The sequence below is a fragment of the Puma concolor genome, chromosome B1 (assembly GCF_028749965.1).
Source record: "Puma concolor isolate L17-30 chromosome B1, mPumCon1.1.hap2, whole genome shotgun sequence".
NCBI classification, from domain to species: Eukaryota; Metazoa; Chordata; class Mammalia; order Carnivora; family Felidae; genus Puma; species Puma concolor.
Window position 1 is genome coordinate 173,340,157 of NC_141670.1, and position 16,587 is coordinate 173,356,743.

Below are 16,587 nucleotides of genomic sequence, written 5' to 3' on the forward strand. Positions count from 1 at the left end.
AAAAGGTGGTTTTGTAATGATTTGTAGACACATTTTTATTGGACTATGTAGAAGAAATGGCAACATGCTTAAAGTTCCTTTTATTTTTTAAAAGCAGCTAGATAGACGCAGACTGGCCACCTCATATATGCGCCTCTTGGCAGCCTCAAGGGGAAGAGCCAACACGCCTGTGGCAAACCTAAAGCACCGCTTGGGGCTGTGTGTTTATGTCCTTCCCAACACCTGTCATCTCCTCTAGGCGACAGACCCGTGCCCACAAGCCCTCTGTTCACCTGGATAGAAGACCACCCGTAGCTAATTAGGACCACTGTTTTTCGTTCGTGTCTGTCTGACTGCATGAGGGGACATTAGACCCATCTCCACTAAAATTCGTTCCTGGTGAGAAACTGTTGGCACCGCTACTTTGTCAAAGAGCCACTCCGATCTCAGGACGGAGTAGAGATTGGTAAGGTGATTCCACACAAGGTCACCTACTCGAAAGCCCTAAATCTTTCCTCCTTTTCTCGTATGACACACGCATTTCATTAAGCATTGCAACACAGATTCAAGATTTCACAAACAACATGAAAAACATCTCTCTGAGACGAGCACAATGTAGCCAGTAAAACCATTAGCTCTCTAGTTTGCCAGGCTTCCTTAACCTACTACCCAGATGACGTGTGTGTTACACAGCCAGTAAAATGAAGTTCAATTTATTTCAGCTTCAGAGAAAAGATTCCACTCACACCCGATCAGTGAGAGCACTCCCTGCCACCCGAAGCGGCTTGTTTATCCTGAAAGAACGTTTGGTTTTGCTTTCGGCCCCGTTTGCTGTTGACCACTTTGACACATTTAAATGTAATATGTTGTGAGAATAAACTTAGCTGCATAAAACGTCTGGCTCGTTTATCTGACATCTCAGTCCTATAGATCCAGGAATGGAAATACAAGTTCAGTGTCGCCACGCTAGTCATTTTGTTTTCAAATTATTCTGCTTTGCTATTGCAGGTTTCCACCTGGTTAAGAACGAGAAAGTAACTTTAAATTCTGAGTAATTAGTTCATCACACTGCTCTTATCTGGTGACCAGGAAGGACCGCTGGCATCCTGAGTCACCAACGCAAGGCCTGGGTAAGCAGTCTAGTGTTAAGAAAGTCTATTTTTCGTATCCTTTAAGAGTCTGACGTCAAAGAATGAAGAATAAAGTTGCACAGGCACTAAATCCAAAAGCAAAGGTAGCCAGAAAAACCAGTTGAATCTGGGCTAGTTCAACTGTCAGGGAAGAGAAGCAGAATGTAGAGTATGTACCCATTTTTCTGGTTCCTCTTGCGTTTCCGCCCCATGGTTTCTCTTTTACTCTATTAAAGGCAGTTACTGTGGAGGAACGAAATTTCATTTCGGTTTCAGGTATTATACTAGTGGTAAGTAATTTCAGATAAAATTTGCTATTGGAGAATCTAAATACCAGCAAATCTATTTTAGATTTTTGCAGCACTTCCCTGTAAGAAGCTCAAGAAAGGAAAATGTCCGTGTAATCAATGTTCTCCTTCACTCAATCCCTCATGTTGTCTTTATCCAAAGCATTTTTCCCTTTTTACTCCACAAAAGTACTTAAATAATTGATCACGCCCTTCTCAGAAGACTCTCAAAGAAGAAAACTACAGGCTTAACGAACCATTCAGAATCTCCATATATTTCTGAAGAGAACAGTGACAAGCGTGTTAGGTAAGATACTGAAAATAAGTGGCTTACATTGTGATGCGACACGAATCACAAGCTTCTCAGAAAACAGCCTGAACTATTCCTTCACAATGAGAGTTTCCTTTTCAGAACATCACAGAAAATAAGGGTCTGAGACCTGCTACTCATGGACAGTGGCATCCTTTGCAGCTTGGGGCAGCGGCAGAGCACAGGGGGAATGAGCGATTCCCTGGAAAACACTCCAGCTCTTCACCCAACAAAGTTCACTGCAGCTGCACTAGTGCCCTCGGGGCACGGAGTGCTCCAAGCCAGAGCAAGAGGAGAGAAGCCATATTTGGAACAAAGAAATCTATCGTTTTTTATTTTTGCAGTCAGTAAAATAAGCTGAGCATTTAAAACACTTCTGGGCCTGCTGAGAGTCATAATTGAGAAATCTTTGAGGATTGAAATTTCCAAGTATATGAAGGCTTGTTCCCTTTCTTCGTTGACACATTCTATGTAAATTTTTAGCTAAAATAAAGATTTATTACCAATAAAATGAAATTCACCATTTTGTTTAGCATCACTTCAAGTGAGAAAATAAAGGATAGGGTATTAGGCTGAAATAGACCTAAAAATTCATCTTGAAGAAGATAATACTCTACTGAAATCATGCCACCTGAATTGAACATTTAGGAATTTACATAACACTGTTCAACACGACTAGATTCTGAAAATGGAACTTTATATTCAAACGTTGTGTCTATGAACATGTTTTTAAACAATAGGTTTCATAGTTGTAACTTACTTGATTAAACGTCAATTTGTTTCCATGATGAAAAAAAAAATCAATAGACCCCAAAATGATAATCATACCAATTCTTGGTAGGCAATGGATGATACATTCAAGATGAATTGACTTTTAATATAATTAACGTAGTGCTACAATATATTTTAGTTGTGCATCAGAGATGATTTACCAGTTTGATTACTGTGTACCATTTGAAATGACTTGTAGATTTTAGCATTTCACCTGATCTTTGAACAGAATCAGACATTTTTATGGATTTCTTCAATAACAGGTGTCACTTGTAGTCAACAGTTTTGCCTCTTCCTCAGAATTATTACTATTTGGATGGAAATTTGTGTACAGTCACTTTTTTACAACCATATTTGGCAGAAGGGATAGCTGATTGTGTTCAGTCTGCTCAGGATCCCAGAAGCTCTTTCGATGAGAAACCGTTTTTGTTCTGTTAACGTACTTCTGAACTATGCACACATGGAACTTTGGAACCTCCTGTTCTTCCTACTCAATCTCAATCACATCACAAAAACTCATGACACCCCCCCCCCCCCACCGTTTAAAGAATATTTTGATATTTAAGAAAAAAATCAACCTCCACAGCGATTGAAAATGTCAAACCGCAGGTGGATACTGAAAAAGCAACATAAAGTCAGTGTGAGAGGCCAGCATCTTTTCCGTATCTACACTCTAGTAAACCACCTCAAGTCTGTTATAAGGCAGACAGTGTTTCCCGTCAGGAAAAATTGTTGCAGCTTTCTCTTAAAACTGGTGTCCTGAGTCCAGACTGAAAGTTAACAAGAGGGATACAAGTTCTAACAGCTGATCCTGAGTCTAAGCTGGACATTCTAGAACAGATCAGCACCGAGCTGTTGAAATGTAGGAATTCTGCTTTTGAAGTGCCTACATTGTTATTTCTCACTTGTCTTAATTCTCTTGAAGTTAATAGCACCTTTAGAAGATACTAAGTGGCCAAAAGGATGAGTATCTTGTATAGGGATGGCTAACCTCAGAGAAATATCAGACTTTGAAAAAACATGAACTGCTCTTGACCCCTGTAAAAAACACAAGATGGTCAAAGCCATGGTCGAGGATGCCTGAGTAGGGAGGAAGGTAAGTTTTCTCTAGGCTTTTCCCCTCTTCTGGATGTTGATGGTGAGGGAAAGCAGTTGGGCAGGACAGTGTTGGGTCCAACCCAACGATAGTAAAAATGTTGAGTTGGTATCTGAGATTTGATCCCTTGGGAACCTGAAAATGGCAACATTACTGGAGGCAAAACAATCTCTACAGGTTTCAGTGCCATCACTCTGTCTTCTGGGCGAGATCTTACGAAGTTTGTCTGCCGTTCATACGGTCTGGGTTGAGCTGTGTTCTTCATAAATGTAGGCACTGAAGGATTGCTGGTGGGCTTGTTGGGTTTTCTGACATGCGAGGAAGAACCAGCTGTAGTTGTATTTTTCTGTGGAAGAGATGTTTTTGTTGCTAATGTCTCTGACCGATTAGCATTTGCATTACTTTCTCGATTCAGGAATTCAGCAATTTTCATTTGGATGTCATTACTATCATTGGTGGGGGCTTTTGACAATGGTATTTTTGATTTCTTCTTCTTCCTCTTCTCCCGTTTTGAAGCTTTACCCAACTCAATTCCATCCAGTAGACCCTTTGCTGCAGCACGGGCCAAAACATCTTTCACAGACACTGCCTCAGATGGGTCCCGCTACAATCAAAAGAAGCAGTTACTAAATGTAGGAGTTAACTATTGTGTATATTACAAATTTTCTCAGTGTTTCAGTAAAAATAAAAGTGCATCTATTACTATAAAAGAAATGGTTTTTAGGCTTGAGTCCCTAATATAACCCATAAACCTCAGTCAATGACTTTTTTTTAGACTTACACTTCCCCATTTGTTTTGTTTTTTGTTGCTGTTGTTTTAAGTTTTTATTTTTGAGAGAGAGAGAGAGCAGAGGAGGGGCAAGAGAGAGGGGGACAGAGGATCTGAAGCAGGCTCTGCAGACAGCAGACAGCAGACAGCCCGATGTGGGACTCAAATTCATGAACCATGAAATCATGATCTGAGCTGAAGGCAGACGCTTAACTGAGTCACCCTGGTGCCCCAAAACTTCCCCATTTGTAAATCTGACAGAAAAAAAAAATTACAGAGCTTATTTTTTCCACGTGAGCTAAGATGAACTAGATGTGGCAAAGTGCTTGGAGAAGTGGGGGTGGAGAGCAGGCAAGGGAGGAACCCTCAGGGGGAATAGAAAGACAGAAAAAGGGACTGGGGTGCACTGGCTAGCTCAGCCGGAAGAATGTGCAACTCTTGATCTCGGGGTTGTGGGTTCGAGCTCCACGCTGGGTGTAGAGTTTACTAAAAACATAAACTTAAAAAAAATAGGGATTTTTGTGTCACACAGTAATAATTCTTTCTCCTGTCTTTTAGCTACTTATGAAATAAACACACCATTACAAAATGTTCACAAAATTCCTAGGTTCCTCTTTATGAGGCTTTGTTGTTTCTTAATTCTTAACAAAGTATAACATGGATTGGGATTTTCCCCCTTACCTCCCTTGTTAGAACAGAAAGAAAACAACCATTGGTAATTTCAGATGGTTCCATTCTGAAAAACTTATCAGTAGACAAATGTATTTCCTTTAAGGAGCACAGTGGAAGGACAGGAGGACTAAGCCTGCAGGAGATAGGAGCAAACAGGAAATAGTATGGCTCATTTGCCAATCGAGAGAGACACTAGATTGCAACATTTTTTCTTCTGTTACGTTTTCTAATCATTTAAACAAAAATTCCCAATAAGCCTAAAATGCTGAAGCATCATAATATTATTATAAATTAAAAGCTCTAATATTTCATGTTCAGAATTTATCATGCTTGCCAAGGCTTCCATCTCTAAACAACTATGACAAGAATACCAGCCTTTCCACAAATTAAAAACTCTTTTCCAACTCAATAGTATGTTAACAAAAAGACTTCTATCAAAACCGGTAAATACATAGAGTAATCACAAAGGTGGAACAGAAAAAAATCCTTTACTTTCACATGTCAAAATACAAAAAGTATGACTTCCTTCCTCTGGTTACTTTTTGCACAATTACAATATAAAAATATGGCCCGTCATTTTCACTACATTATTCTTCTCAACTACTTTTTGAGTATTAACGGATGAGTTATGTAGTGCTCAAGAAAGCATATAACAGAAGACTTGGTGTAAGGTCTCTAATCACTATTATGTGTAAGGTAACATTTTGGTTTTTATATTTACTATTTAATTTCTCATTCAATAGTAATAAATAATAAATAATTCTTATATTCCCATGCTTTTACAATTAAAATATATTTAATCGAGGCAATAAATATTTTCCCATGTAAGTTAAAATATCAGGAACTCTTATTAATAATTTTATATATTCTGAAAGTTTTTAAAACCATTTTTTTCAAGTTTTTATTTAAATTCCAGTCAGTTAACATACAATGTAATGTTAGTTTCAGGTACAGAACTTAGTGATTTAAAATCATTTTAAATTTATATTCATTCATTCACTATTTGCCTACTATGTGCAAGGCATATAAAGATCAATTAATTCTCAATAGTTTACAATTTGGTTGGAGAAACTAATCAGTTTATTAAATTTTTTTTAATGTTTATTTTTGAGAGAGAGAGAGAGAGAGAGAGAGAAAGTGGGGGAGGGGCAGAGAGAGAGGGAGACACGGAATCCGAAGCAGGCTCCAGGCTCCGAGCTGTCAGCACAGAGCCGGACGTGGGGCTCAAACTACGAACCGTGAGAACATGACCTGAGCCGAAGTCAGACGCCCAACCGACTGAGCCACCCAGGCGCCCCCTAATCAGTTTGTAATAGTATAAAGAAGACCCAATAAGAATGCTGAGCCAAGGAGAGACAAAATGAGGTAGTAATACAGAATAAGGCCCAATTAACTCTGGCCACAGGATAGCGCACGTGGAGACTCCACAGAGGAAGAACCACTGGTTCTGTGTCTTGAAGGATAAGTTTCCCATAAGGTAAAGAAGGTATTTCTAGGCAGAAAGAAGGAAACGAAAGAAAGAAAGGAGGACACAAAAACACAAGTATCATAAAAATGTTCAGGGTGCAGCAAGTATTTCCATGTGGCTGGGACATAAGGTGAGTAGAGGGATGCAGAGGTCACTTAGGATGCAGACAGACACGTGACCTCAAATGACATGCCAAAAGTGGCACAGAAGGTGGTGCTTAATAAGGGTTTATGCTGGGGGCGCCTGGGTGGCGCAGTCGGTTAAGCGTCCGACTTCAGCCAGGTCACGATCTCGCGCTCCGTGAGTTCGAGCCCCGCGTCGGGCTCTGGGCTGATGGCTCAGAGCCTGGAGCCTGTTTCCGATTCTGTGTCTCCCTCTCTCTGCCCCTCGCCCGTTCATGCTCTGTCTCTGTCTGTCCCAAAAATAAATAAACGTTGAAAAAAAAAAATTTTTTTTTAAAAAAAAATAAGGGTTTATGCTGAACTCAGCTGAAGTATAATAGCTGTGCAGGTACTAAAGGCAAGAGAGCTAGTCCCTCCTCTCACCAACCTTGCAACCAACAAACCGAATTTCTGAGGCCTATTTATTTATGTGCTCTACATAAATAGAAATCACCAAAAACAATTTGTTCACATAAGGTAAAAAAATTCTTATGAAAAATAATGATTTCTTAACAAGTTGGACATACTTAGTTCCAAAATGTAAATATGAAGGTTGGGATTTTGTCAATTTTAATTTATTAATATATTCTTAGCACCTAGAAGAGTGTCTGGTACACAGTAAGTATTCAGTTAGTGTTTAATAAATATGATATATTTTAGCTATATATGCTGTCTTTGCTAATGGTAATAATCCTAATTAAGATTGGTTAAGTTACCTTACAATTACCCCTACATAACAAATTTATTTCTAAACTCCAGGTTACAGGCCATTTCTCTGAATAATAAAGGAAGTTCATATCCAGTCTCGTGGATACCTGACTTAGATGATGACATTTGGGATTTATGCAGTTGATGATATTTAGGTGAGATTTTGGATTTAGAATTGATCCTGGAATGGGTGAGGACTTGAGGATATTGGGGTGAGTTGAATGTATTTCACACATGAGACAGACATCAATTGGGGGGGGCAGAGTGGACCGTTGGGGGCTGAATTGTGTCCTCCCCAAAATTCATGTCCACCCAAAACCCAGAATGTGCCCTTATTTGGAAATAGTGTCTTTGCAGATATTTAAGAGGAGGTAATACTGGAGTAGAGTAGACCCTAAGTCCAATATTGGTGTCCCTATAAGGAGAGAGGATACAGAGACACACAGGGGAAGAGGGCCATGTGAAGACAGAGACAGAGGTTAGAATGACACAGCTACAGGCCAAGGGCACTAAAGATTGCTAGTGAACACCAGAAGCTGGGAGAGGCATAAAACAGATTCTTCCTCAGAGGCCCCAGAAGCCAACCAACCCTGCCAACACCTGACATTCATTCGGACTTCTGGTCTCCAGAACTGTGAGAGAATAAATTTCTCTTGCTATAAGTCACCAAGTTTGGGATAGTTTGTTGTGGGAGCCTAGGAAAATAAGACACATGGCAAAAGGAATTTTGCAGATGTAATTAAGGTCTCTTAACCTTAAGCTATGCATGTTATCAGGATGGACCTGACCTAATCACATGAGCCCTTTAAATACAGGTCTATAGGGGTTCTTGGAAGATGGTAGTGGAATAGGAGGCCCCTAGGCTTGCCTTGTCCCACGAATACAATTAGGTGCCTATCAAATCATCCTAAATACTCCAGAAATCAATCTGAAAACTGGCAGAACAAACTCCACAACCAAAGGCAGAGAAGAGGCTACAACGTAGGAAGTGTGGAGATTTGGCTTGGGAGAGAAATGGATCATGGTGCTGCAGTGGGTTGGGAGCTGTAATCTCAGAGAAGGGTGAGGGACAAACTAGCACACGGAAATGTACAGGAGAGACAAATCCCCATAGCAGTGGACTTGGAAAGTGAAAGGGCCTAAATTTTGTGAGTTCTTTTAACCAGCAAGGCTTAGAGCCTGGAGTTTTAGAGGAGTTTTAAAGGAGGGCTTGGAGGACACTGGGGCTGCTCTTGGAGAGAAAGCAGGCAAAAACAGCAATCTGAAGAGTGCCTGGGCCACAGAGCGAGGAGGTTATTTGCTCATCTTGGAGCCTGTCCTGGATAGGTAGCATTCAATGGAGAGACCCCTCCAGGAACAAAGACATTGGCCAGTGTCATTTCCCTCTGCAGCCCTTCAACATGAGCACAGGGCCACCTGCAGGTACCAGTACGGCACCAACACTGGACACTTGCTACCTGACTTGCTTAAACCAAGCCCTGCCCCCTTGCCATCTGGAAGAACTGCCCTTTCCAGTCATGCTCGCCTCCATCTCAGTGTGGTAGGCCCCCTCCTCTAGAAGACTGGCCCAAACCCCCTACTGACACCGCATCTCCTGACCCAGGTGTTTTGGTGAGGCCTCAATTCTGGTGACAGTGGAGATATGTCTCATTTCCCAAGCAGATCAGAGCACACCTAACTAAAATGCACCATATTCAGGCCAGGAACCAAACACTGCCCACAACAGGCAAAGAGAGTCTCTGCAGATAACTGGCCTGATGGATAAAGCAGTCAGGATACAACAGCAGAGCACACACAACACATTGGAGACACTCCCAGAAGTGCCAGGCCCTGGGGGAAAGGGGACCCTACACTGCAGGGCATTATAGGACCTCTTCTTCATAAAGCTATTACCCTCAAGAACAGGAGACGTAGCTAACTTTCCTAACACAGAGAAATAAGCACAGAGACTTAGACAAAATGAGAAGACAGAGGAATCTGTCCCAAATGAAAGAACAAGAGAAGGTGACAGCTGGAGATATAAGTAAAACAGAGTAACAAGCCTGATGGAGAATTTAAAGCAATGATCATAAGGATACTCACTGGACCACACCAAGGCATACTGTTGTTTATTATTAATATTGTTTTAAGTAGGCTCCACACCCAACATAGGGCTCAAACTTACAACCCCAAGATCAAGAGTTGACTGAGCCAGCCAGGCACTCCACCAACACACTGTAATTAAAATGGTAAAATATAGTGATAAAACAATATTAAAAGCAGCAAGACAAGACAATTTCATACAAAGGAAACCCTGTAAGGCTATTAATGGCTTTTTCTGCAGAAACTTGCCAAGCCAGAAAGGAATGGCATGATATACTCAGAGTGCTGAATGGGAAAAACCTGCAGCCAAGAATACTCTATCCAGCAAGGCTGCAATTCAGAACCAAAGGAGAGATAGAGTTTCCCAAACAAAAACTAAAGGAATTTGTGACAATTAAACCAGTCCTGCAAGAAATATTAAAGAGGACTCTTGGAATGGAAAGGAAAGGCCAATAATGACAGTATGAAGGTAGGGAACACCAACGCAGGAAAAATGAATACTTCTTTAAAAAATCAGTGAAGGAACTCACAAAATAGAAGGATGTAAAGTATGATGCCATAAGCCTGAAACATGGGGAAGACAGGAGTAAAGAAAGGGTTCAAACTGAAACAACCATCAACCTACTATAGACTGCTACATGCAGAAGATGTTATACACAAACCTAACAGTATCAAAAACCACTAATAGGCAAAGAATACAGAGATAGAAATCCAAATTATCACTAAAGAAAACCAGCAATCCATGAAAGAGAGAATGACAAGAACAAGAAAATCTTCAGAAACAACCACAAAACAAGTAATACAATGGCAGTAAAGACATATGTATCAATAATTACTTTGAATGTAAAAAACGTTCCAATCACAAGACATAGGGTGATAGAATGGATAAAAAACCAGACCCATCTATATGCTGCCTACAACAGACCCATTTCAGACCTAAAGACACCTGCAGATTGAAAGTGAGGGGATAGAAAAACATTTATGGCGCAAACAGATGTCAAAAGAAAGCCAGAGGGGCGGGGCACCTGGGTGGCTCAGTTGGTTAAGCAGTTAAGCATCAGACTCTTGGTTTCGGCACAGCTCATGATCTCATGGTTCGTGGGTTTGAGCCCCATATCAGAATCTGCGCTGGCAGCAAAAAGCCTGCCTGGGATTCTCTGTCTCCCGCTCACTCTGTTTCTGTCTCTGTCTCTGTCTCTCAAAATAAATTACTTAAAAAAAGAAAGCCAGAGTAGCAATACTTTTATCAGACAAAATTGACTTTAAAACAAAGACTATAACAAGAGGCAAAGAAGGACACCATATAATAACAGAGGGGGCAATCCAACAAGAAGATACAATTGTAAACATTATGCACCCAACATAAAAGCACCCAAATACATAAAACAGTTAATAACAAACTTAAAGGAGCTAATCTCTAAGGAACATAGATGCAAAAATTCTCAACAAAATACTAGCAAACTGAATCCAGCAATACATTTAAAATATCATTCACCGCAATGAAGTGGGATTTATTCCTTCGTTGCCAGGGTGGTTCACTATTTGCAAATAATCAACATAATACATTACATCAATAAGAAAAAGGATAAGACCCATAAGATCATTTCAACAGATGCAGAAAAAGCATTTGACAAAGTACAATATCCATGCATGATAAAAACCCTCAACAAAGATTTAAAGGGAAAACACCTCAACATAATAAAGGCCATATATGAAAAACCCATAGCTAATGTCATCCTCAACGGGGAACTGAGAGCCTTAACCCTAAGGTCAGAAAGAGGACAAGAATGTCACTCTCACCACTTTTATTCAACATAGTACCGGACATCTTTTTTTTTTTTAATGTTTATTTTTTGAGAGAGACAGAGTGTGAGTGGGGGACGGGCAGAGAGAGGGAGACACAGAATCCGAAGCAGGCTCCAGGCTCTGAGCTGTCAGCACAGAGCCCGATGCAGGGCTCGAACTCACGAACTGTGAAATCATGACCTGAGCCAAAGTCAACCGACTGAGCCACCCAGGCGCCCCCTTTTATTTTTTTAAGTTTATTTATTTATTTATTTTGAGGGAGAGAGAGAGAGATAGAGAGGGAAGGGGCAGAAAGGGGGAGAGAGAGAGAGAGAGAGAGAGAGAGAGAGAGAGAATCCCAAGCAGGCTCCACAGAACCCAACATGGGTCTCAATGTCACCAACCATGACATCATGACCTGAGCCAAAACCAAGAGTTGGACGCTTAAACAACTGAGCCACCCAGGTGCCCCAAGGTGTCATATATTTTTAGATCTATTCCTTATTTTGATGTCCACAGTTTAGATGGAATATTATTGCTTATCCTCTCTACCTGTATTTTATTGCAGCATTTTACCCAGAAGCTACCTGAATTGTTAGGCTATTTTTACCTCAGTCCTTGTGAGGGACAAAGGCTACAAGGAGCTTAGAAATGTGTTTTCAGGTAATAAATATCCAATTAAATAGTTTTGCTTTTCCTCTTTTTTTTGAAGTTGTTAAACTTATTTTGACAGAGAGTGTGTGTGTGTGCAAGCGAAAGAGAAACAGAGAGGGGGAGAGAGAGAGAATCCCAGGCAGACTTCATGCTCAGTGCAGATTATGCAGGTCTCGATATCATGACCATGAGTCCATGACCACAAGATCATGACCTGAACCAGTATCAAGAGACAGACACTTAACCAACTGAGCCACCCAGGTGCCCCTCTGTCTCCTTTCTAAGTTTATTTTACTTACTTTTCTTGTACTGCACTGAGGCATAAATGTATAACTCGGGATATAAAGTTCAGGCCCAATTATCCAGAAATCAATCAACTCAAAGCCAAAATGCATTTAGCTTTACCAACGATAACAACAAAAAGAATTTTTAGTAGTACAAGAGAATGCTCATGCCAATCCATCATAAAGACTACAGAATCTGTTATAGTTGTAAGAAATTAGGTTGTTTGGTCATGTTAAAGTATAACAAGAAGGATGTGGAACGTCTTTAAATAACTTAAAAATCATAATCATTCATGCTCAGAATATTTGAGTTCAGAGCAATCCTTTCCTTTCTTACCTATAAGGTTGTACTTTAATCCCATGGTCTTGAAATTCCAGTGCTTTCTTAACAACACCTTCATTTTCTTCTGGATAAACAGAACACGTGCAATAAACAACTGCTTGAGCTTTAGTAACTATATGCAAAGAAGGTGGTAATTAATAATAATGGCCCCATTAACAATCCTAAACAGACTTATGTTTCCAAACATCTATTTGATACTAATACCACATGGTTTTGATGGGAATGATTTCCATAGATGCTTGCATTATTCCCCTCTTCAAAACATGTATTAGTAACGTAGTCTGTGGCCAATAAGTAAAGTAAATCTAACTGAATTGTATGGAAATTGAAATTGTTTTTCTTTTTCTCTCAAGTTTTTATATAAATTCCAGTGTAATAGTTTCAGGTGAAGAATTTAGTGATTCATCACTTACATATAATACTCAGTGCTCACCACAAGTGCATTCCTTAATCCCCCTCACCCATTTATCCTATTCCCCTACCCACCTCCCCTCCAGTAACCATCAGTTTGTTCTCTATAGTGAAGAATCTGTTTTATGGTTTGTCTCTCTCTTCCCACCCCCCCCCCCCCGTTCATTTGTTTTGCTTCTTAAATTCCACATGAGTGAAATCATATGGTATTTGTCTTTCTTTGACTGACTTATTTCACTTAGCATTATACTCTCTAGCTCCATCCACATCATTGCAAATGGCAAGACTTCATTTTTTATGGCTGAGTAATATGCCATTGTGTGTGTATGTATAGATATAGATGATACAGATATAGATATAGATATAGATATAGATATAGATATAGATATAGATATAGATATAGATGCCACATCTTCTTTATCCATTCATCAGTCAATGGACATTTGGGCTCTTTCCATAGTTTAGCTATAGTTGGTAATGCTGCAATAAACATCAGGGTGCACATATCCCTTCAAATCAGCATTTTTGTATCTTTTGGGTAAATAGTGTAGTGGCTGGATCATAGGGTAGTTCTATTTTTAACTTTTCAAGGAAACTCCATACTGTTTTCCACAGTGGCTGCACCACTTTGCATTTCTACCAACAGTGCAAGAGGGTTCCCCTTTCTCCACATCCTCACCAACACCTGTTGTTTCCTGTGTTGTTCATTTTAGCCATTCTGACTAAATGATTTAGTATTTAGACATATTTGTATTTCCTTGATAGTGGGGATGTTGAGCATCTTTTCATGTGTCTGTTAGCCATCTGGATATCTTCTTTGGAAAACTGTCTGTTCGTGTCCTTTTTTACCCATTTCTTAACTATATTATTTGGTTTTTGGGTGTTGATTTTGATAAGTTCTTTATAGATTTTGGATACTAACCCTTTATTAGATATGTCATTTGCAAATATCTTCTCCCATACTGAAAGCTGTCTTTTAGTTTTGTTGATGGTTTCCTTTGCTGTGCAGAAGCTTTTTTATCTTGATGAAGTACCAATAGTTTATTTTTACATTTGTGTCCCTTGCCTCAGGCGACCTATCTAATAAGAAGTTGCTATGTCTGAAGTCAAAGAGGTTACTGCCTGTGTTCTCCAATAGGATTTTGATGGTTTCCTGTCTCACATTTACATCTTTCATCCATTTTCAATTTATTTTTATGTGTGGTGTAAGAAAGTGGCCCAGTTTCATTCTTTTGCATGTTGCTGTCTAGTTTTCTCAACACCATTTGTTGAAGAGACTGTCTTGTTCCCATTGGCTTTTTCCCATTCTTTCCTGCTTTGTTGAAGTTTAGTTGACCTATCATGGTCAACTTCTGGGTTTCTATTCTATTCTATTGATCTATGTGTCTATTTTTGTGCCAGTACCATACTGTTTTGGTTACTACAGCTTGAATATAATATAGCTTGAAGTCCAGAATTTTTGCTGTCTCCAGCTTTGCTTTGCTTTGCTTTTTCAAGATTGCTTTGGCTATTCGGGGTCTTTTGTGGTTCCAAATAAATTTTAGGATTCTTTGTTCTAGCTCTGTGAAAACTTCTGGTGGTATTTTGATAAGGATTGCATTAAATGTGTAGCTTGCTTTGGGTATCATAGACATTTTAACAATATTTGTTCTTCCAATCCATGAGCATGGATTGTTTTTCCATTTCTTTGTGTCATCTTCAATTTCTTTCATCAGTGTTTTATAGTTTTCAGAGTATATATATTTTACATCTTTGATTAGGTTTATTCCCAGGTATCTTATGGCTTTTGGTGCAATTCCTTAATCAATTCCTTAATTTCTCTTTCTGCTGTTCATTATTGGTGTTTAGAAATGGAACAGAATTCTGTACATATGTTTTGTATCCTGAAACTTTAGTGAATTCATGTATCAGTTCTAGTAATTTTTTGGTGAGTCTTTTGGGTCTTCTATATAGACTATCATGTCATCTGCAAATAGTGTAAGTTTGACTTCTTTCTTGCTGATTTACATGCCTTTTTACTTCTTTTTGTTGTCTGATTGCTAAGGCTAGGACTTCTAGTACTATGTTAAATAGCAGTGGTGAGAGTAGACATCCTTGTCTTGTTCCTGACCATAGAGGAAAAGCTCTGTCTTTCCCCATTAACGATGAATGGGCTGTGGGTTTTATATATGTGGCCTTTATTCTGTTGAGGTATGTTCCCTCTACATCTACTTATTGAAGGTTTTTATCATGAATAATGTTGTATTTTGTCAAATGCTTTTTCTGCATCTATTGAGAGGATCATATGGTTCTTATCCTTTCTTTTATTAATGTAGTATATCATGTTGATTGATTTGCCAATGTTAAACCACCCTTGCAGCCCAGGAGTAAATCCCTCTTCACCGTGGTGAATGATTCTTTTAATGTAGTGTTGAATTTGATTCACTAGCATTTTGTTGACAATTTAGGTAGGTATCCATATTCATCAGGGATATTGGCCTGTAGTTCTCTTTATTTTTTTAACATTTATTTATTTTTGAGAGAGACAGAGCACAAGCACAGGAGGGGCATAGAGAAAGGGAGACACAGAATCCAAAGCAGTCTCCAGGCTCTGAACTGTCAGCACAGAACCTGATGAGGGGCCCAAACCCACGAACTGCAGGATCATGACTTGAGCCGAAGTTGGACACTTAACTGACTGAGCCACTTGGGTAGCCCTGTAGTTCTCTTTTTTAGTGGAGCCTTTATCTGGTTTTGGAATCAGGGTAATGCTGGCCTCATACAAAAGGTTTGGAAGTTTTCCTTCAATTTCTATTTTTTTGAGCAGTTTGAGAAGAATATATATTAACTCTTTTTTAAATGTTTGGTAGAATTCCTCCTATGGAGCCAGCTGGCCATGGACTTTGTTTATTGGGAGATTTTTGATTATTGATTCAATTTCTTTGCTGGTTATTGGTCTATTCAAGTTTTCTATTTCTTCCTGTGTCAGTTTTGGTAGTTTATATGTTTCTAGGAATTTATTGATTTCTTCCAGATTGTCCAATTTGTTGGCATATAGTTTTCATAATATTCTCTTATTATTTCTGTGGTGTTGGTTGTTACTTCTCCTGTCTTACTTGTGATTTTGTTTATTTGGGTGCTTTCTCTTTTTTTCTTGATAAGTTTGGTTAGGGGTGTATCAATTTTATTAATTTTTTTCAAAGAACCAGTTCCTGGTTTCATTGATCTGTTTGGAAATTGAAAATACAATCAACGTGACTGACCTAGTTACAAACACAAACAAATAATAGTGCAGATTACCATGAGCTTGATACTTCAGCCATTCTCCCACAAGTCATATCACATAACTAGTTAAAAGGACTGTAGAAACAGACTTAGATGTGAATCCCAATTATGTTACTTACTGCTATATGATGCTGGGAAAATTACTTAAAACTCTCAGATTTTTCATCTGTGAGATAATACTACTACCTGCAACTCACTCGTTTATTCACCCATATCAAGCACCTACTATAAGCTAAGCACTATTCTAGCATCTAAGATACATAGACAAAAATCTCTGCCCTTGGGGAGATTCTTCGCCATGTTTTATTGATATGATAAGACACAGATACAGGGGCGCCTGGGTGGCGCAGTCGGTTAAGCGTCCGACTTCAGCCAGGTCACGATCTCGCGGTCCGTGAGTTTGAGCCCCGCGT

At 39.4% G+C, this 16,587-nt stretch overlaps 1 protein-coding gene across 3 annotated transcripts in view; it reads right to left on the reverse strand.

Annotated features, from left to right (window-relative positions):
- Positions 1-2,558: 2,558 nt before the first annotated feature.
- Positions 2,559-16,587, reverse strand: part of NSUN7 (NOP2/Sun RNA methyltransferase family member 7) — a 52,844-nt gene continuing 38,815 nt past the window's right edge. For 2 of the 3 annotated variants that reach the window (XM_025922029.2, XM_086705190.1), the window contains exons 10-12: positions 12,494-12,611; positions 5,024-5,147; positions 2,559-4,177 (exon numbers count right to left, since the gene is read on the reverse strand). In XM_025922029.2, coding sequence (XP_025777814.1) covers positions 3,536-4,177; positions 5,024-5,147; positions 12,494-12,611 — 884 coding nt within the window. In that variant the 3' untranslated portion in view covers positions 2,559-3,535. The remainder of the gene's footprint in view (positions 4,178-5,023; positions 5,148-12,493; positions 12,612-16,587) is intronic. The other variant, XM_025922031.2, reaches the window with a different exon arrangement.